Consider the following 22,500-nt stretch of genomic DNA (forward strand, 5'->3'; position numbering starts at 1 on the left):
ACCCAAGTGTAAACACACTAGTGGGTTTGAAGGAGTTTAAATGGCAGCTTTTTGTGTGTATGTTTTGTTTTTTTTTTTAAGTTTGATTTTGTTTTCTGTACATAATATGTGAGTATGTTTATTTACAAAAATTTGTTGAAAGATTTAATTTATTCTTTCGTTTAGTTTATTTTCCTTCTTTGTCGTTTTTTGTTTGTTTGTTTGTTTTTTTTTTCGTTAGCTGGGGTTGCATGACGTGGTAAATCTAAGCATCTTCCATACGGGAACGAATGAAATGTGTTAGTTTGGGTACGTATAGAGAAACTATTAGTGTTCCGTGTTTGAATCTTGATTTAATAGATGAATTGGCGTTTAGAATTTGATTTAGAAACCTCTATCGGGTCGCGTGTATGAATGAAGCACAGTGCGTGAACGCTAATCTCCTTAGCACAGAAACCACGTATTTGTGGTCCAGAACATGTCTTGTAGAGACCGATTGTCTGTTGAATGTCCTTACGATGCTTATAAATCTTTACAAAAAGCCCATACAATACGGAACACTAATATCTCTCGGGAAACGATAGTAACTATATTATTACAGCGTACCAATTAGTGACGATGTTGAAAGTTTTGTGTAGCAACGCATTTTGCTTGACTCTTGAAATGTTTCCCCACGGATATGACTAGTCTTATTATTAGCGCTCTGTATTTGGACTGTTAGATAACTCTAAATTTAGATATTATTATTATTATTGAGGAATTAAAACGGACCAATCCCTAAAGCACTTTACTTGTTGAAACGAGTTTGCAGCAGTCTAAATGCTGACGATGTGGATTGGCCGTACGTTACTCTGTATCTCTAGCACCCTCTGGTGTGAAATAGGCTGTACTGCAGTTCCCAATAGGCTTTAAGCTGTGCTGTAACATGTGAAAAATGTCTTCGAAAAACAACTAAGCTTTTAAACTAGAACAATTGACTGCTCCCTTCATATCTTACGCTAACCAACGATTGTTAAGTGAATGTTAATCTTAAAAAAAAAAAAAAAAAGAAGGCGTATGTACTCTTATTTCATTGCGTGTTTATAATAATCAAGATTAAGAGAGAATTGAAATTATTTGAATACAGTGGCCTAGAGGAAGCAGAAATTGAGTAGCTTCTAAGTACAGTCGTGTAAACACTTGACTCTTATAGGACTGAAATCTGGACGTCCTTGACGTGTTAAGTTGCCAAAATAACATGTCCCCGATGGTACCTTACAGCGGGCTAATGATTGGAAAGATTAATGTGGGAACAGAATGATTTGCCAACCCTCCCCCGCCCCCCCCCCCCCCCTCCCCCTTCCTGTGAAAGAGATGTCTTTAGTATGAAATGTTGTTTACAGAAACTCACAAATGGCAGGCGGACAGTGCTTTGATGTAGCAAAAATAAAACCCACAAAGTCACGGTACACTGGTGCCAGGAACACACCTGGAACAATAAAAGCTGAAATAAAAACAAATATAAAAAAAAAAAAATGTTCTCGTTTGTGTGATGTTTGTTTACTTCACCCCCTCCCGTCTAGTTATAAATGAGAAATCTCATAGCCGTTAAGAGTACCTCTGTTTATTTTGAAGTTATTTTTTATGTCAAAACTGCGATTTTTGTGCCATTGTTTCTCGTGAAGTCTTTAATGTTTAAGTCTCTTTCAAACCTGCTGCGAGAAAGATACGTATGAGTCAAATGTCATTAGACTCTTCCTTTAGATCAGATAACGGTCACGCTGTGATCAAACGCGTCCGTCTTTGTGTCACCCTCTGGTGGACAACAGTGGTTATTGCTGGCTCTGACACAGCCAACGAGACTCATCCAATTAGCTATAGCTTTGCGTTTGGGACATTTCCTGTTTGTTGGAGGCAGTAATATAGCCTGTAATGTATTGTTTATAAGTTATTTACCAAATACATATGCGTATTTTGTAGTCATTCAGCTTTGACTCGAAACAACCGGTGTTTGTTGTTAGTTTTCAGTTAACGGTCAAATGCACGTTCCACCGAGGCCCAACAATCCAGTAAAACAAAGTGAATTCTGAGATAAAGACAATGACGACGATCTCTACTTTTACACCCAAATATTCCCACACGTCCATTTAATTTATCAATTCAGGGAACCAGTCCCTGGCAGCCCCGTATTGATGTGTCCGGCAGTGATGCGGGCCGGATTTGCAGCGACTGTGCGTCAGAACATTAATGCAGATGGTATGTAATGGATTAGGATGATTACGATACCCCTGGGGAGAGAGAGAGAGAGAGAGAGACCTGCTCTGAGAGGGGGGAGTCCAGAGGATGGAAAGGTTAGCTAAGGGCGATCCCATCTCAAATACGATACTATTTTACGCCAAAGACGTCGTTTTGTGCAGCCATACAGGCCTCAGACGATAATTATTGATGAGTCTGTATGTTATAATAGATAATGACGACCTTAAACGTTATTGACGTAGCCTAGTTTGATTATTCAAACATCAAACCTCCCTGCAAAAATGGTAATATTTTGTCGGTAAAAGAAAGAAGTAGCTAATATGTCACGTCATGATGTGATCTTGATCTACATATTTGTCTGTGCTGTTGATCCACTTATTCATCTAAACGCATATTGACAGACGACGTATCTGATTTTTTTTTTTTCATTTTTTTTATTTTACAAATGCTGTCAAAATGTTGACATTTTTAATGCCCGTAGTTACATAAATGCCATCAAAGGACTAGAGGGCTTGGAGGTAAAAAATAAATAAATAAATAAATACATAAATAAAGAAACACCAAAAGAAAAAGGGTTGAAGAATAAAATACAAACCCAAAGGACAATAAACTACACATTTCTTTAAAAGTGTCAGGATCCGATTTCGGGATCCTGACCAATTTGTCGTCCAAAAGTTACAAACATATAAAATGTCGCCAACAGTTTCAGATAAAGCAAAGTAAATAAACATTTTCCTCATTTACAACAAATCAGACTAGTAAATCTATCCAACACTGAAGGATATTACAATAGGTGACAACCACAGAAATGGTCTATTCATTTGGCCATAAAAATACACAAACAAACAAACATTCAGAAAGGGGAAAAGTGAAATGTAACATACATGAGAGTGTTGGAGAATTTCTTTTTTTCACTCTGCGTTTTACAAAAACCTGGTCCTCTACCAGCTGTGTTTTATAAATAACAAACACAGCGTAAACCACTGACATTCAGAACTCGCGCGCGTCAAAAAAATAAACTCAACTCATAAATACATTTTTAAACATTTCTCTGCTGTCTACAGAGTGCCATGTTCACACTGACATGTGTAAAAAAAAAAAAAAATTAGCGAACACTACACATTCCTCTCTATATTCCCACGGCATCCACAGACAACGTGTCTTAGCCTGACAAAGGTTTATGACGACAAAATGAAATGGTTTTAATTAGAGACCCGTATGTGTCAGACTCTAAGTGTGTCATATAGACTTATGTACAGTATGTCCATGTATAGACTGTATTTAGGTGATAAGTCTGTATCTATCTATCTATCTATCTATCTATCTATCTATCTATCTATCTATCTATCTATCTATTTGTGTGTCTACATCTTGTATAAAGCCATCAAAAATTTAATATAGTGTGATCAGATGGATATGTGTTCTTTTCAGAAATAATTTACATCACATAAATATTTTTGTACAATTTTCACCTCGACACTATTCATTTAAACATCAACACCTTTTTGTGCAAGCATCCATAAATAAAAATAAATAAATACGTAAATAAATTGTGATGGGGCACTAAAACAAACAAACAAACAAACAAAAATTTTAAAAAGCAACGTTTTTGAGAATGACTTTTAATTCTCATTCCTTCTATTTGTCTCTCTACCTGTCTTTGGTTTTTTGCTGTATCTTTCAAGGATTTTTCCCATAGGAACAATCCAGTCATTTTTTGTCTTTAAAGCAATGCTTTAATGTCTACTCTTATTGGTCAGTATCCGATTAAGTACATAAACTATGCCAATCCAAAATGAGATCTCTCCTAATGTATTATTAAACTTGCGTAAACTAATTCCTGTGTTGTAACAATACACCATATGTCTTAACTTGTCACTAAAGCGTTCATTAACAGTCGAGTTGTCTCAAAACGACCAGAACTACAGAGAAATGCAAACGCAAATTACATTTCAAACAGGCAAACAAATAAATGAAACACACACAAATATAAATAAGGAATTATGTTCAAGTCTCTTAGGTAAGGACGGACTGATAAGGAACATCGTCTCCTAGAACAGAAGGCAAGATATTTATATTGCAAATAATAATATAAATAAAAAGGTGAATGTTTGTGTTTTTTTTTTTCTGTAGCAGTCTTTGAGTCGTTCAACATTAGTGCAATTTCTCCATCTCCGCTCCGCGGCCCATGTCTCAGTGCGACGACCTTTGATCCCCGATTCAGTAGCAGGGGTCAAAGGGGTACTTGGTGACTCCGCCGTGCAGCTCCACGACGGACTCCGCCCAGGCGATGACGTCGCCGGTCATGTGACCGCCGCAGGACGCCAGGCCGTAGATGTCGTGAGGGGTGAGGACGTGAGACCACATCTGCACGTCGGAGATCTCGCCCACAAACGCCTGCGTGGCGTCGAAACGACCGCCCAGCGTATCCTGAGAGGGTAACGGGAAAGACAGCGAGCGTGATGTCACGATAGCAAGACCAAGGACATAATTCTCTCATACAAATATATGACAATAAGACTGTTTCTGCTTTTGAGGGAGGACACAGAAAGTTGCCAGGCCTAAAACACTAGGTGAAAAACTGTGTGTCTGAGAGAGAGAGTGTGTGTGTGTGTGTGTGTGCGGGCGCGCGTGCATGTGCGTGTGTGTGTGTGTGTGTGTATGCGTGTGTGACGGAGAGAGAAACAGAGAGCGTGTGTGCCTGTGTGTGTGTGTGTGTCCGTGTGTGTGTCTTTACCTGTTCCTGTCCGAGGATGAAGACTCCCCCGGGTTTGATGGGGTGCCAGGGGGAGAGACTGTCGCCGGAGCCTCTCTTCACTCCGTCCTGATACGCCTCCCACAGGCCGTCGCGTGTCGACCACGTCACACACACGTGATGCCACTTACTGTCGCTCAGAGAGAGGGGCAGCGTCACCGCCTACACACACACACACACACACACACACACAGAGTGATGAGAAAGTCACCTTTCTTAAGTGCAAACACACAGCCTTTCCATCATGACAACTCTGTATTTCTCTCTCTCTCTCCCTCTCTCCCTCTCTCTCTCTCTCTCCCCCTCTCCCTCTCTCTCTCTCTCTCCCTCTCTCTTACTCTCTCTCGCTCTCACCTGGTCGTTGATGAGTAGTTCCATAGGGTTACTGCCCCACTCTATGAGCACCAGTTCATTGGCCTGTCCGGGTGCTGAGTAAGAGAAGGGGGTTCCCAGTCCAGGTCCTGCTCCTCCCTTCAGCCACAGACACAGCGTGAAGGCAAAGATCTCGTGGAGCAGCGTCCGCTTCACGCGGCCGTACATGTAGTTGGTGCGCATGGGGAAACCGATCTGGAACGACTCTGAGGCAGCACCCTTCCTCCGCAGGCCTAGGGGAGGAACGGACAAGTGTTGAGTGTGTTTGTGTGTCTGTGTGTGTGTGCGTGTGCGTGTGTGTGTGTTTCTCGCACTGTGATGCTCTAAATGACATCACATGTTCTAAACCCACTGATTATGTTTTAGAGACTGTTACCTGTGTCTGGGACACTCGACATGTTTTAATCTCATCTACTGGCTGTGTTTTAGAGGCCTCTGTTACCTGTGTCTGAAAGCCTGTTTTGCAGGTGATTCAGAACAGCATCCAGTTTGCTATGCACCCCGTTGAACGTATTCCTGTGTCCCTGTGACTGATAGGACGTCCTTGGATAGTCATATCCATCTGCCTCGTTGTCGTGGTGCTCCTCGTCGTCGTGGTGCTCCTCGTCGTCGTGGTGATCATCGCTGTGATCGCTGTCGTTGTGGTGACTGTCATGGTGACCGTCGTCGTGGTGAGTGTCGTCGTGATGAGCGTCGTCATGATCACCGTCGTCAGGGTGACTTTCTTCGTGATGACCGTCATCATGGTGACCATCTTCATGGTGACCGTCGTCGTGGTGGTGGCTGTCGTCGCGGTGACTGTCATCGTGGTGATCGCTGTGGTGCACGTCATCATGGTGGCCATCAGCATGGTCATCGCCGTGGTGACCACTGTCGTAGTCGTGCTGATTGGTAGATGACGTGTAATGCTGCAGCTGCTGCTCCAGGGCATTGATCTTGCGTTGTAACAGGTCTTTGAGGGAACTGGAGTAGGTGGTGGAGGTGTTCCGCGTCTGCTCACACGAAAAGAGACCAACAGAGAGACAGACAGAGAGAGAGAGAGAGAGAGATTATCTAAAATGACAAACACGGTATTGAGCGTAGGCCGTCGGCGGGGGTTTGTGAGAGCATAACAGTATATTTTGGGATGAGACAGGTTGATGCGTAATGAGAGTAATGTGGAGCCGTGGGGATTAGCCCACACCCTCTCTCTCCTCTCATCCCATTATCATGTTATGACTGAGCGGGGCATTATTCCTCTGTCAGCACTGGAAGCGTACCCTCCCTGCCAACCCACGGCCGTGGCACATGGCCCTGACGCCTGACGCACTCGCATGTACGCGTGTGTACGGGAGGGAAAGGAGACCAGCGAACAAACAAAGACACCGACACAGTCTGAGAGTTCGGAACTTCCCTCAACGCCGGCTTAGTGCGCCTGAGACCATGGCTCCAACAGAGGACATACGTATATGTGTATGCCATTCATATATATTATGCATTTATATCTATATACATATTTCATACAGCATGTGAAGGGATAAATGTGATCCTGGTATAATTCTGGAAAAGGCGTCGCCTATGATGTCGTTTTCGGCGATCTCCACACACACACACACACACACACACACATAGAGACACACGCATGTGACCGCTTTTGTGATTTGTATTTCCATACGTTTAAATCTGTTCTGTTATGCATCGCGATGTTAATCCTGTGTAAAAACTCTTTGAGCGGCTAATAACGTCTGAAAAATGCTCAGATATTCTCTCTCCCTCTTTGCCCCTTTCTCCCTCCGTAAATCCAGCTTTGGGTACGTTTGTGGTATATGTGTGTGCGCATGTGTGTGTGTGTCTGTGTGTGTGTGTGTGTCTCTCTCTCTCTCTGCTTAAGAGACATCAAGACAGATCACGGTAATCGACTCTGAGGTTCATCAGCTCCACCCCCCACACACAGCTGTCACTACTCCGAGAGAGAGAGAGAGAGAGAGAGAGAGAGAGAGAGCGAGAAAGAAAGAGAGAGAGAGAAGTGTCAGGGTCCACTATGACACAAGCTCTTAAGTGTTACGCTCATGGACAGTCATGCTAGCTCAGGCCTTTGTCAGCACAGTCTAATCCAGATGCTGAGTGTCAACTCCCCCAGTGTGGCTAACAGCTCTCCCTGTGATATCACATGTACAATGAGCATCTGGGGCGCTAGGCTACCACTTAGTGTTCATTTGATGGGCAGATCAGAGATATGTATTTAAATGTAGTCGTCATCATTGCATTTCTCTCTCTCTCTCTGTCTGACACACACAGACACACACACACACCGAGATGCTGAACCATGCAATCTGTCAAAGGGAACTACCCAAACTCTCAGAAAGACTGCACCATAGCAGAGAAAAGCAGAGAAAATCACACACTCGCACTTTCTCTCTTCTCTCTCTCTCTCTCTCTCTCTCTCTCTCGTTTCCTCACCTCCAGGTTGTCCAGTCGTTCTTTCAGGGACTGTAACATTCTGCCCATTTGCTCTGGCGTGGACAGAGGAAGGGCTGACATTTCCCCCGTCGCGTGTTTGTCTGTTAGCGCCGCCGTCTTGCCCCGCTGGTGGTGACCCCCGACCCCGCCGTAGTGCGGCTCCGACGCGTGGTTGCCGTGGTGACCGCCGTCGGGCGGGTAGGCGTGGTGCGGGAGGGCGTGGTGAGCCGGGTGGGTAGGGCCGTGGCGGCGGTCGTCGTCGCTGGCGCTAACGCCGCGGCCGAAACCTTCGCAGAGGGTCAGCTTGGCGGTCAGTTCGCGTATGGTCTCTCTCTGGTCCAGTATGGTCTCTTTTTGCTGGACTAGGCTCTCCCGCAGGTGTAGGATAGTCGCCTTCGCCTCCTCCGACATCCCCCACCAACCGTTGCCGCCCGGCCCACCGCCGTGGTGACCGCTGCCGGGCCCGGAGCCTGCAGGACCACCTCCCGGGTTCGGGAAACAGCCGGGGTCGGCGTCGGCCGGAATGGGGGTGCAGATGAACCTGGTGTGGGAACCGTAGTCATATTCCGATCCGGGCATTGAGCTGCCAACGCCGACGGAGAGCGACGAGGAGGAGAGGAAGAGGAGGAGAGGAAGAATCCTTTTGGGTCCAGGAGCGTGACGTGTTTGGCGTGAAACAAGCTCCATGTTTGTTTTCTGACTGATGTCTGTTTATGTTAGTGGTGTGTATTTGGAGATAGACCGAACTTTACCCAATCACTCTGGGACGGTAGGCAGCAGTGTTTCCAACGGTGAAGTGCAACTGACCCGGACTGAAATAAAGTCTTGTTTCTCTCTACTCTGCCACACTCACAGTCCCGGTTTGCTTCTTGCTTCAGCGGTCGGAATTAATACGTCTGTGTCGATGATTGCGCCAGCTCAGCTCAACTCTTTGCCCAAACCGTTCAGTGTAACGACCTGTTAAAGGGATAGAACACATTCGAATCATTCAGTTGCGTCACACTCCACTACGTTAACTCTCACCATGTGGTCTGTGAAAGAACACACCTTGTGGTACCTTACCAAACGTAACGAAGTTCATCTTAAGGGTTCCAGTTAACGGTTTTTACATTCAACGCTTGCGTCAAACCGAAACAATGCGCATGAACGCGACGCTCGCCAGCAACGTAAATGAGATTATGGACCTGTGCAACGTAGACCGCCAGTTGTGGGTGAGTGTGCGTCAGCGGTATTCCTTGGAAGGTTGTGGTGCGGGCCAGAATCATCAAGGGTCATCTTTGGGATTAGAGAGTGTGCGCGAGAGAGCGTGTGCTCTTTGCGTGTTTGTACGTGTGGGCTTGTGCTGGAAGCGATATCTTTATTTTGCATTCAGGGGCACGCTAGAAATTTTTGGCCTTATGAAAGAATATGATTTTGCCCCCCCCCCCCCCCCCCCCCCCCCCCAAACTTTAACAGCGTTATAAATAGAGTTCTACGAGGGGCCCCTGTCAGTGCTGTGCCCCTTGGAATCGTTCTGACTCCCCCTCTCTTAAGGCGCCCCGGTTTTTCGTTGCTGTTTCCGAGCAAACAACGTCCTTTAAAACAAGCGGCTGGCGCATTTACAATTAAAGCGAACGGCCAACTCTTGCGATAAGTAGCCTACACTTCCGTTTTGTTCCCGTGCTGTGTGGGGTATTTACTCCGTCCAGAGTTGATGCAATAATTGGATTTGGGGGATTAATTGCTAGAAGAATGGGCAGGACAGGTCGACCACTAATCAGTTGAAGAGGGCCACACCTTTGTCCGAGCTAAAAACAAAGAGCGCAAAAAAAAACTCTTTCTCAGCGCTTTGTTCTTCGAACTTTGTTTCAAGACGAACCGCAGTGTGACAAACTGATTTAAACGATATTTAATCGCGTGGCTTAAGCAATAAAACATGGTCCGCGCGGGGCAAAATCGGCGGCCTGATTTTAAGGAGCTTTTCCCTCTTGCCCGCGTTTCACCTCGTGCAGTCCTCCCGCCTACCCCCCGTTAATGGAACAGCTGCTAAATCACGCGGACTCTATCACGTTCTGTATCTTGGCATCGTCTTTGTTCGTGAGACGAGAAGAAACGCGACTAATCTCTGTTAATTGTTTTTTTCCAACCGTTAAATAACGATGTAAACCACACAGATAAGGCAAGAACTCTGGTGACAGCATATAGTGTCTGCGTGTATCAGACATATACTGGCGGGGTTAATGCGGCGATCTTAGTCTGTACCAATGGTCCGGTATTAAAAGGATTCAGCTGGCGGGCGGGCGACCTTGAAGCAAAAATAAACAACACTGACGACCGTCTGAGTATTTCGTGTGACGAAAAAAAAAAAAAAATCAATTTCTTAAATCTTCAGGAGTGTTTCGGAGTATGTTCAAATTTTGTTTTTTAAACGCACTTTTGGAACTGTTGCCTGCAGCACATTTTAATTTCGCCGAAGCGTCCAAGAGAGACCATAGGTTCAGAACGTAAAATTAAAGTCGTGTCTTGGCCGTTCATTCCTTGACCTTCTACGCTACTGCGGAAGGACATTTGCTTAACTTTTAAGGTTGAATCTTACGTCAGCACTGCGCCCCGTCACTCTGCCACGCGGTCCTGCCTATTCATCGGACTCAAACCATTGTTTTTAGAACAACAAAATGAACTCTTTAAGAAACTCGTTTTTCCTTCTTACGGCCCTCTAAATTCCAGGAAAAAAGGGGTCATGTCTATTTTTTCTATTCATCAAAAGGTTGTGTGAGTATTTGGCTCTTGTGGTGCATTTTAAGGCCTGACATTCTTATCGGCCGTCAAACGTCTGTCTTCTGTCTCCTCCTGGACATTGGGGCCTGGAGCTTGGGCCTTTGAAGACATTTACACTGTAACATTTCTTTACTGGGTGAAAGTATAGTTTGACCCTGAGAGAATAACTCTCTTTTTAAACTCCCTTTTTTTCCTACAAGAATTATTTACGTATCTGTGCAGGGCATAAACACATTATACTTTATGATCAAAAGTTGGTTGATCTACTCAGTAAAAAGAGCTTGAAATAAGGACAATATTTCTCATAAACTGCTGAAAACTGATATCATTTTTCATTTGTGTACACATATAGTGCATAGTAACCTCTCTCTCTCTCTCTCTCTCTATCTATTTATCTATCTATCTCTCTCTCTCTCTTCCTCTCTCTGTTTAGTTGCTGACATCTCACCTGATTTGACCTCGAGTGCCTATGTGTATTTATGGGTGTGTGCATGCAAACATGTGTGTGTGTGTTAGTGTGTGTGTGTGTGTGTGTGTGTGTGTGAGCATGCGTGCGTGTGGGTGTGTGTGAGTGTGAGTGTGAGTGTGAGTGTGTGTGTGTGTCTGCGTGTGTGTGCGGGTGTGTGGGTGTGGGTGTGTGCGTGTGCGTGTGCGTGTGCGTGTGTGCACACGCGTTCACGCGCGTGCGTGTGTGTGTGTGTCTGCATGTAATCTCTCCCCTGTGCCCACAGAGAAAAAAAAGAACAGACAGATGGTCGCTTCGGTGAAGGGTGTCAATCCCTCTTGTACCAGCCTGCTCAGTTCTGATTTTATCTTCCTTCACAAATCCACTCAATTAGCCTGATTGAAGGGGCCCTGCCCTGCCCCGGCCCTGCCCGCGGCTCTGTTTACTGCCGTTTCTGCTCAACATGGGCACTGTTGATTACTTTAATGTCTGACTGACCATATGCTTCATTCTGGCATTAATGAGACTGATTAGTGATAAGCCCCCAAAAGCTGAGGGAGCACATTTACCACAGATAATTAAACCAAAATAATTAGATTTACCACATACTTGATTCCTACGACAAAAGGCCTGCGTTACGCTTTATGTAACCTGTTTTCTTTTTTTTTTTAAATGTTGTCTCGAATTCCCTTGAGGAGGGTTCACGTTATTCTGTCTAATACTTGCGCCCCCCGATCCTGTCGCGTTCGTGTAATTCCGTTGGTTAAACTTGGAGTAACGACGTGCTTCTTTTTTCGACGCGCAACTTCGGTTCATTGTTTCAAAGCCGCAGACGCACTTTCATTTCGTGGCTTTTCCACCGTTAACGATTTAGATGCGCATTAACAAAGCGCGTTAAAAAAAAATCAACCGGCGATGAGCGACAGCCCGGAGTAACGGTGAAATCCTGCGGTTTTGTAGGTTGGAGTTTCAGTTGTGGGTAGAACACAAAGAGAGGGAGAGGAACTGCTCCGAAAAAAAATAACTGAAAAGAGGACCAATACAAAAAAAAACCTACATTTACTCACTTTATAAAAAATGTCTTTGTAAATTTCATATTCCACCTGTAAAATCTTTTATAGTCTCACTCCAGCCCTATGCTCCGTGCCACACTATACGCTACACTGCCCAGTGGCCGACTATGCCAACTCTTTGTCACCCGCAGGTTTAATACATCAGACGCCGGCTTTACACGCCAAATATCGCAGACAGTATATTTACACTTACTGTATGAGCATACAACCTGAGTTCAGATATGTTTTAGAGTGAGTTTTACTGATGACGCCAACCAGACACATGTCAAAATGCTCCACGTGTCTAATCAGCTGAATGTGAAGGAGATGATCACCAAAAGACCCTGTATTTCACACAGAGCAACAAGTGGAAACCCATGGTTTGAAATGTCGAACTGATGCTTTGGAGAGCACAGCACATCATTCACCCCTTCTGTTTACTGAGAGAGAGAGAGAGATATACGTAATCATAAACAAAGTATTGTCGAGAAAGCCCCAGAGAATGACTCGTGAATGCAGAAACACGAACCGATGTACAGCTCTCAAAACATCTGAAACACCTTCGATAAGTCAACGACGCACACGCCTCACAAACAGCCTTATAACTACCTTAAAATCCCTCAGTTCTGAAGTAAAAAACTTAAAACTCAAAAAGAAAAAAAAAAACAAAAAACTGACAGTTGAGTGACAGTTGATTAGTTTGGAACTCTGAGGTAGTGTGGGAAGCTCTTGTGTGTAACACGCATCAGCTGTTGGATGATTCTCATGTTTCCTTTTCGAGTCTGTCTGACAGTTAAGCTGTTAAAATTTTTAAGTTAGTCGTTAATCAGCGTAGGGTCTGTCAAACCTACCTGCCTGTCCTGTGGTCCTGCTCGTGTCTTCCTGTGTGTGTGTGTGTTTGTGTGTGAGAGAGAGAGAGAGAGAGATAGAATCCCGTTATCGCGTTAGTCCATCTGAGTCACTGAGCTGCTTCAGAGAGATTTAATCTGGAAGAGGTGCCTTGACTTATCTCTCGCTCCCTTCTACCCACCTACCTACCTCCTTCTCCTCCTCCTCCTCCTCGCTCTCCTTCCCACCCACCTCCCTCCGTCCATCTAGTATTCATATTTCATGTCATGTCCAGGTTTTTTTTGTGGATCACAAGTTTGATTGGCGAGGTATGGGGCCACCATCTAGTTGATTTCATTGAAAGTGAATGAGACGAAAAAAAAAAAAAAATCAAAACACTTTTCTGTGGATATTGGCAGGCATAAGATGATTTTAATACTCGTTAAATCACCAGTGCAACCATTTGTCCTAGAATTACTCCTTAACCAGAGGTCATTGACTTATCTAAGCAGAACATGTACACTGAGAGTTAAAAAAAAAAACCCTCATTAACCATGCACCCTTTTGTCTTGACTATATTCATGTTAGTATGTTTATGTTGTGAGCTGTGTAGCACTGCCCCTTACTGTGGAAATAACCTGTTGTTCATCGAGTTTTGTCTGTTTAGTTAAGAGACCGAAACCATGCCATCGACACATTTTACATATTTCCATAACTAACTGAAAAAGTGGCCCCTTTATAGATTTGATGAAGAAACCTACGTCAGACATTTTGCGGGGGGGTGGGGGGGGGGGTGGAAGGGGGGGGCGACACTCTCAGCGGGTGGTGCGCCGGGGTCTGAGAGATTTCCGGGATGGTCCCATCTTCGACATGCAGCACATGCTCTCGTTGGTCTTAACGGGATAACTGGCCTAATTAAGCCCCAGTCACCGTGGCGACAGATGGACAAACTGATTGAGGTCAGAAGAAACAGACACAAAAGCCTTTTAGAACATGGTTCCGTAGGCAGAACAAACAGAACCGGGCCACCGGGCCTCGCCACAAACCTATTAATTACGACAGACGTCACAGAACACTGGTGTGGTACAGGCAGAGGGGGGCTGTGTACCCAGAAAAATGAACACGCTGACCCTTAAGACACCAAGTTCACCCGTCAGAGTGTGTGCCAAGTAGCTATTCTAATCTAAATGTAACCAACTGTCAGCTACCTGGAACAGTGAGTGCGCAAAAGCAAATGCAAAATGCTGATGGAGAAAGTGTGTGTGTGTATGTGTGTGTATGTGTTTGTGTTTGTGTGTGTGTGTGTGTGTGTGAGTGTGAGTGTGTGTGTGTGTGTATGTGTTTGTGTGCTTGTGTGTCTGTGTCTGTGTGTTTTTGCGTGCTTGTGTGCGTGTGTGTGTGTGTGTGTGTGTGTTTTTGCGTGCGTGTGTGTGTGTGTGTGTGTGTGTGTATGTGTTTGTGTGCCTGTGTGTCTGTGTGTCTGTGCATATGTCTAGTGTGTGTGTGTGTATATATGTGTGCGTGTGCGCGTGCATGTGTGTGTGCGTGTTTAACTGTGTTGTTCCGAGGGCACAAGTTCGACCTGACAGCTTTAACTTTAGAATCTGACTGGCCTCAAACCAAGAACCCAGATTTCACGGCTCAGTTTGTCCAAAGGTGATCTCCCCAGCAGCTGCCCGTGGCACGGGGGGAGGAAAAGTTCTCTGCTGCCAACCCAGTTTAACCATAGCACTCACATATTACCCATCGCTTTACTCGTTCAGTGATTTTTGAATGGTTTCCATGGTGACGTTTTGATCTTGTTACAGAATCTTTTGAATCTGTTATAGAATTCTTATGACTATGCTATAATGTTGTAATAACAGCTGAAACACGATAATATCATACGTTCATAGTACAGCAATGACAGGTTACGCTACGACTCTGTCAGAAATTTCTTTTGAAGGTCATCAGATCTTCTCTCACTTGTCAGGCCAGACTACCTTTCCTGAGACTTGACTCAGGAGCTCAGGCATGCTCCTGAATTTCATATAAACTGAACTCTGAAGTCTCTGATTGGCTGAAGAGTGCACACTTCTGTTTCCTAGGTAACAGTCAGCCTCTAAATATGAGTTAAGGGTGAAACCTGATTTTGAGAAACCCTTTAAATATAAATAAATAAATAAATATATATATATATATATATATATATATATATATATATATATGGCCAATGGGCAACAAAAAAACAACAACAACAACGACAACAACAGCAACAACAACAACAACAACAACAACAACAACAACAAAAACCACGTGAGGCAGATTTTATTGTCTTTTTCTTTAAAGTAAAATCTATGACAAGACAGCAATTCTCTCTCACATCTGGCTAAATATGCCTGAATTCTTGGCTAACACAATACATTTTACATCACTGGGCACCACTAAAATGACAAGTACAGACAGAACAAATCTCCAAACACACGGTAATAAAATAATCATTAAAAAAAAGTTGCCCCCACTTGTCATTGTATAATTCGTACTCTGGCGGTCGAGGATAAACACTGTCTGACTTCAGTATGATTCTATAAGTCTCCAGTGGTGAATGACAGTGGAAAAAAAACAAACAAACTAACATAATTAACCTTAAAAAGATTACAGGCTGGAAGCCAAGTGGGACAATCCGGACGCACACACACACACACACACCATACACACGCACGCACGCACACGCACTCACACACACACACACTCACAGAAACAGAGCACAAATCCCTTACGTAGACCCAACATTGCCTCCGACAAGTCTGAGAACACAGTGCACATGCATATAGAAACACACACACATGCCCATACACTCACACACTCATACACTCACTCACACACACACACACACACACGCGCACACACCCATGCACACACAGAATAAGAAAAACACATATCCCTTATGTAGACCCAACATTGCCCCCGGACAAGTCTGAGAACACAGTGCACATGCATATAGAAACACTCACACACACACGCACACACACACACACACACACACACACACACACACACACACACTCACACAGACTGAGAACAGTGTCACACTTTGCTAACTGAGGCACTCTCCAAATTCCAGGAAAGTTGTTGGCGTAGACCCAGAATGACACAGATAAAGAAAGACAGAGAGAGAGAGAGAGAGAGAGAGAGAGAGAGAGGAATCTACCATTTTTGGTTACTAGGACACAGACAGGACACTGTTGAATGAGTGGGGCTGGTGATCTCTTTATCTCTCTGTGCGTCAGTCAGACCTTAACACACACACTCAGGCAGAAAGAAGGAAACAGGTTTAATTACAGGCAGGATGGACACACACAACACATATACATACATGTTCCAGCCTACAGACACACACACACACACAGCCTCATTATTCAATGTCTATGTCTGCACATACACCCTCACATACATTTCTCTCTCTCTCTCTCTCGCTCTCTCTCTGAGATATTTGAAATTTACTAGAACAGTTTGCAGTTGCCCGATTTTAAATACAGAAATCTTCCTTACAAATTGAAAGAAAACAGTCTCTCTTTCTACTATTAGACATCTATTTCAGCCAGGCAATGTTCCTAGTCCAGTATGTTTAGGAACTTTCTAGAAATCTTTCCAGAGATTAAACCCACGAAATAGACTCGTGGCATGCCTCGGGGCTTCCGCAACTTGTTAACCACTGACGTCATCTACATATGCTGCCCGTTGGATTGAATCCAAAAACTGTTTGTACGCCACCTAGTGGTGGCTGGGTATTATTACATTTTAAAACACTGACCTACAATCCACGCATAAGCAGTACTGCCGTTTAACCTCATTTGTTCACAGAAGTGCTTTGGTTAGAACAAAAAACACGGTCTTATAAATTTGACTGAAACATTTGCTAAGCCTAGACCTGCGAGTGTTTAAAAACACGCCTGGTTTATCAAACCGTCACGAGCTCAGTTATATTTCCATCCAGTCAAAGAAAAGAAATAAAAAAGTCGATTGATTAATGTCCAGTATTGCCCATCGCTCTCCATTTGTGCTTCCTTTTCCAGTTCAGAAGAGTATTCAAAGTTAAAACGATATCTTCAACTAACTCAACTCTGCCACTGAACTCTGAGGTTTCAGTTATACTCTGTCTGCTTCTGACTGTTGCCTTACTTGCTGATCTGACAAACTTTAAACATTTATTATTATTATTATTATTATTATTATTATTATTATTAAGAAATGTTAAGAAGTGTGTGTGTTTGAGCTGCTGTTACATGTTAGGCCGTTGATTGAATGATTGATGTCAGGGTTGACCTTTTGACCTCTCGTGGAGCCACTCGTTCCGTCTTGGTTCCGTGGGAGGGGTGTGGAGCCGGGGGAGGAGAGGTCGAAGGTCACATCAAAGGAACAAAACAAGGGAAGTGTTCGGAAGAACGGGGCGAAATGAACGAGTAAATCTGTGACTACATGAATAGGTAATTAGTGGAAAAAGACGAGATCCATACACAGCCAAAGCTAGCGCGGGAGAGCATAGACACGCGTGAAATAAACAGAACTTTTTTTTTTTCTCCCGCAGTCATTTCAAGTGGGACACGGCTTTTCACGATTTGATGGCTTCGTCGTATTGCAAGAAACCATCGGAGAGTTTTTTTTGTGTGTGTGACTGTGACAAGACACAACAGGGTTGAAACATTAGAACGTTGTTGTGTATGGCTGTAATAAGATATAACAGGGTTGAATCATTTGAGAGATACAACATGGCTGAATCATAAGAACGTCTCTGTGTAGGGGTGTGATAAGATAGAGCAGGGTTGAAAGTTTCCATGTAGGCCTATGGGTGTAATAAGACATAACAGGGCTGAATCGTTAGACAGTTTCCGTGTATGGGTGTAACAAGATGTGACAGTGTTGAGAGTTCCCAGAGGAAGTGTATAAGATGGCAGTGTTTGTGAAATTTAAACTATCAAAGCAACTAGGACATTTTTTTCTCTTTAAACATATAATTGTTATTATTCATTATATATATATGATATCTTTATCTTCTTTGCCACATGGATCTCTTGTAGGAAAAACTGTATCATGTAAGATTTTTTTTTTTTTTTTCTGAGGTCTTTTTAAACATTTTGCAGTCTGAATTTTTGCGTTTATAATCTTTCTGCGGTCAGCTCTTATCTGGTCAGAAGACTGGGGTACGTTTAAAAGCACATTCAAAAGCATTTAAAAATAAAAACGAATCATTGCAGTCATCTGACAACGTGGAATCCTGGAGACTAGTTACTTTATTAGACTGAATCATAGTTTTTGCCCCCAAAGACTGCAAGTAAACAACGTCATGCCTCTGAATTGGTTTTGTTTTATCCGTCTGAACCCTGTTGTTAAGGCGGCGGATTGGTACCGGCACGTATGTGCGGCAGGGGATAAATTAGATGTCGACAAAAACCTGTAACTATATGAATGGAATTTAGGAACAGCCGTGAGAGTTGTTCGTTCGTCTCTTTCGAACGAACGAACGAACGACTAAACGAACAAGCGAATGAATTAATGAACGAATGAACGAATTAATGAATGAATGAAGCGTTGAATGTAGTTTGGTCCAACGATAAGTGCCTCCGGTCTCGAGCGGTTGAGGTTGAAACGGTCCCCAGTCATTATTCTCTGCATTGCTATTCAACCCGTTACCTCATTATTATTCAGCCCGGGAGAGAGAGGGAGAGGGAGAGAGAGAGAGAGAGAGAGAGGGGGAGAGAGAGAGGGAGAGAGAGAGAGGACATTGTCTAAGATTCAGAGAGAGCAGTAGAGGGAGTGGAGAAGTGAGGCCGTGTATGTCTCGGAGTCAGCTTTGCCGTGAAATTCAGAGCTAGCGCTGAGGGGGAAAATCGATCAAAAATATACATCGCGGATGCGTTTTAAAAAGGTTCTCTGCACGTGTTTGGGTGCGCGTAAAGGAATGAACATAATCTGGCGAACAATGAGGAGAGGTACTGAGCGGCACCAAATATCTGACCCCGATTCGTGCGAGTGAGATTTGGGGGAGAGAGTGAAAGAGAGGGAGGGAGAGAGAACGGGGGCATTGAAGGGGGTGAGAGAGATTTAGTGCAGTGGTGGGTTAAACGAACTACCCCCCACAATCGCGAAGGGAAAAAGTAAAAGAGAGAGGGAGAACTGAAAGAACAGCGGGAGGAAAAAAGAGAGAAACAAAAGCCGGGGAAAGTCTACGATGAACTCAGAAAAGGTAAGACTCCTTCGAAAGACGCAACGTTACGTTTAACGGTTTTGTTTTGTATCCAGATTAACAGGTGTCCATTGGTAGGAAATGGGCAAATCAGCGTTGCCAAGTTTTCTCTTGTTGGTCTAGTCGTCAGTGGCAATGCGTCTCTGTAAACTGCTTTCTCTCTAACGAAGAATGCGGTATCATAGACTTCAAGAGATTAGGAAAATGTGTAACAAAAATCATTTTCACAAATCGTTGGAGGCTAAACGAGATTTTGTTTAAGTGAACTCATTAATTGTAATCTGGCGAGAGAATGTATGAAATATGATATTCTTGTCAGATTAGCCCTACGTCAACAGTGTGAAACCACGCTGTGTCGCGCATGAAACTTTCGAAGATTAAATCACTGACTCAACGTATTTGTTGAACATTTTTATTAACTACCGTGGTGAAAATGTTACTGTTTTCTGATAACCACGCAGACACATAAATTACATTCTCACAGGCTGAATCAGTGGTTTAACGCGAGAAACGTGGTATTTAGAGAGTTAATGTCACTTATCTCTCTGACGCTTTCTCCGTGTCTCTCAGAACAGGTCACAAGGTCAGAGATGTGTATAACCACGTGACACACTTGCTGTAAATATTTGCGTATTAATAACAACATTCAAGAGCTGTTTCAGTTTTCAACTGCGTATGTCCAACGGTTCTTACCATATATTGTGACTGATTTTGACTAAAATGACACAAAGGGGAAAAATTGGAATTAGAAATCCTTGCGTGGACACAGTTTGGTGACACAGCACTTGAGTGTAGCAGCTGGTTGTCACTCATTAAATATGTCATATTAAAGAAGTTTTGCCTTTCAGTGTCATACATCCGTCCACTTGTTTACTCAATGTAAATAAACTCTGGCAGTGTGACACCAGGGTCCGTATATCATTGAGCAGGATAACGACCGGGTCTGAGTGGGAGTCTTAGGACAGGAGGATGCTGGAGGCCCAAATAAACTTGTTTTTTTTTTCCTGCTTGATTTAGCGTATCGTCGACGCGCCTCCTCTCACCAAACTATCTCATACAAAACACGTGAAACGAAAGACGATGAATGGGGAAAGCAAGGGAGGAAAAGGGGGAAGAGAGAGGGATGAGAGACAGAAAGAGAGAGGGAGAAAGAAAGACGGAAGAGGGGAGGTTAGCGTCACACAGCGTGGGAGAGACGGCGTGAGCGACAGGAGCGAAGGGGGGACGAGGAGAGAAACAGGACGTCTGTGGGGAAATGTTTTTGTTTTCTGTCGTTCGTTCCTGATACCGCACACGGGGTCAACGTTTTCCTGTTAATCGCCCTCGGCGATTACAAAAAAAACCAAAAAAAAAAACGGATGGACGGAGAAAACCTACACCGAGGTGGAGAAGGCTTTTGAGACCAAAAAAATAATAATAATCCCGATCGGAATTTCGTTCCTTGGCTCCAGACTCGCTCCAGATTGTTCCAAAGGACAAAAAAAACAAAACAAAACGAAACAAAAAAAACCTCGTGCAGCGGCGTGAATTGTTTGTTCAGTGGCTTGACACTTGTGCCTCGGCTTTAGAAAAAGCGGTTGCTGTGATTTGGACCTGTGGGACCTGTCAAATGCTCCGTCCTACGCTCTCGGCGATAACCGCGGGCCAAACACTCTCTCCGCTCTCGCCCAAGAAAACACCAGAGCCTTGAATAAACACGCATTCTTCCAACTGCTCCCCCCCCCCGCACCTCAGTGATTAGGCAGGAACTGAGATAAAGTCATGTCTCATTCGTTGTCATTTCTTACATCTTAGACTTTGAATGGAAATAAGATTCGTTTTAAATGTATTCATAACTGAAGGAGCGACATATTTGCACGGACCACTAGTGATAAGTTAATAGCAGTTTATTATTGCTTGTTAGTAGTCATTGCTCCTCAATAAGCAAGTAATAAATGAAAATCAAAGGGCGAATCACTTCAGATGTGAATGGTATATATGGACTCAAGGATTCTCCCATGGTTCCTGTGTAAACAGACAGGAGTCTCGGTGTACGTTACCACATAAACTTCCTTTACAGACACACTCTCTCTCTCTCTCTCTGTCTCTTTCTCAGTGAGAGGATGATGTTTTTCTGTGACATTCCTGGAAAAGGTCATCCACTGGACTGAATATCTGTGCTCTGTGAGTTATATAACAGGGTTTTGATGCTTTATATGAGGAGATCCTAGGTCAGAGAGACAGTTTAAACGATCTCAGAAGGGGCTGAGTGGTGTCGTGTGAGGTAGTTGGGTTGAAGAAGTCCTCATGCATTGGCGTCTGATGAAAATATTTGATCGGGATTGTCTGAATACTGAGTTTATGATTTGAAATAGTTTTATTCTGATACTGGATCTCCCCCCCCCCTCTCTCTCTCTCTCTCTGCTAGGGGTGTGTTGTGAGTCATTCTAACATCTGACATTGTAAGTTATCTGAGGAGGTGAAGTCAGGAGAAAAGGCAAACACCATGTCACGCTCTGATGAAGTGAACAAGATGACGGAAAACGTCTATAAGGTACAAACGCCTCAGACCGCAGCTTCCTCTATTTCCCTCCACACACACACTACACCTGTTTCCCTCAGTCCCATCCTCAGACAAAGAGCAGAATTAGTGTCTTTTTAATGTCCATCGAATGATTTTACATGTTTTAAAATGATTTTGAGAGGGTGGTTTATTCTTCCTTGAGAGTTTATGATGTTTATGTTTGGTTGAGTTCCATTAATCCATCCAGCCCTCTGTTCATGTGTATGTCTGTCCATCCATTTGCAATCAATCCATCCATCCATCCATCCATCCATCCATCCATCTGTCCATCCATCTGCAGTCAATCCATATAAACATTCATCCTGTCCTCAGATCATGCGCTAAGTCATCCACCTATCTATCCAACACCAAACCAAATCCAGACATCCACTTTCCCATCCATCCATCCATCCATCCATCCATCCATCCATCCATCCATCCGTAACCCTATCCATCCTTTCTCTGTTCGTTCACTCATCTATACCCCCATGTTCAAACAGAATTGATTCTTTCCCTCTATCACGTTCTCTTTCTGTGGTTGTCCAGGGCATCCTGGACCAGTTCAACCCCAGCCTGAAGAACTTTGTGACCATGGGAAAACACTACGAGAAAGCTCTCACGGGTGAGTCTCAGCCAACACAAACGAGTCACAGCCAACACAACTGAGTCTGAGTCTGACCCTAATCACCACTGACCTCCCTAAACGGTCACGCGACCAAATACGCCAGCTGTACTAGACTTCGGGAATTAATAAGTTAAGGAATTTTGGGAATTAAAAGTCTCTGGAACACGTTCTTTGTGATTCCGAGTATTCCGTAATGCTGTTTTTCAAAGTTTTACGTACAGGCGTTCCTAGACAGAACAGCTTCGTAA

The 22,500-nt window shown here is 43.9% G+C and overlaps 2 protein-coding genes across 2 annotated transcripts in view; one reads left to right on the top strand and one right to left on the bottom strand.

The window, feature by feature from the left end:
• Positions 1-4,434: 4,434 nt before the first annotated feature.
• Positions 4,435-8,467, bottom strand: LOC115821665 (neuronal pentraxin-1). Its single transcript, XM_030785472.1, has 5 exons — positions 7,781-8,467; positions 5,784-6,333; positions 5,324-5,574; positions 4,952-5,131; positions 4,435-4,644 (listed from the first exon to the last, which is right to left on the bottom strand). The coding sequence occupies exons 1-5, from the start codon at positions 8,465-8,467 to the stop codon at positions 4,435-4,437; spliced, it is 1,878 nt and encodes a 625-aa protein (XP_030641332.1).
• Positions 8,468-21,570: 13,103 nt separating this feature from the next.
• Positions 21,571-22,500, top strand: part of LOC115821095 (brain-specific angiogenesis inhibitor 1-associated protein 2) — an 8,686-nt gene continuing 7,756 nt past the window's right edge. The window contains exons 1-2 of the mRNA XM_030784856.1: positions 21,571-21,618; positions 22,174-22,249. Coding sequence (XP_030640716.1) covers positions 21,571-21,618; positions 22,174-22,249 — 124 coding nt within the window. The remainder of the gene's footprint in view (positions 21,619-22,173; positions 22,250-22,500) is intronic.

Source organism: Chanos chanos, chromosome 9, assembly GCF_902362185.1.
Source record: "Chanos chanos chromosome 9, fChaCha1.1, whole genome shotgun sequence".
NCBI lineage: Eukaryota > Metazoa > Chordata > Actinopteri > Gonorynchiformes > Chanidae > Chanos > Chanos chanos.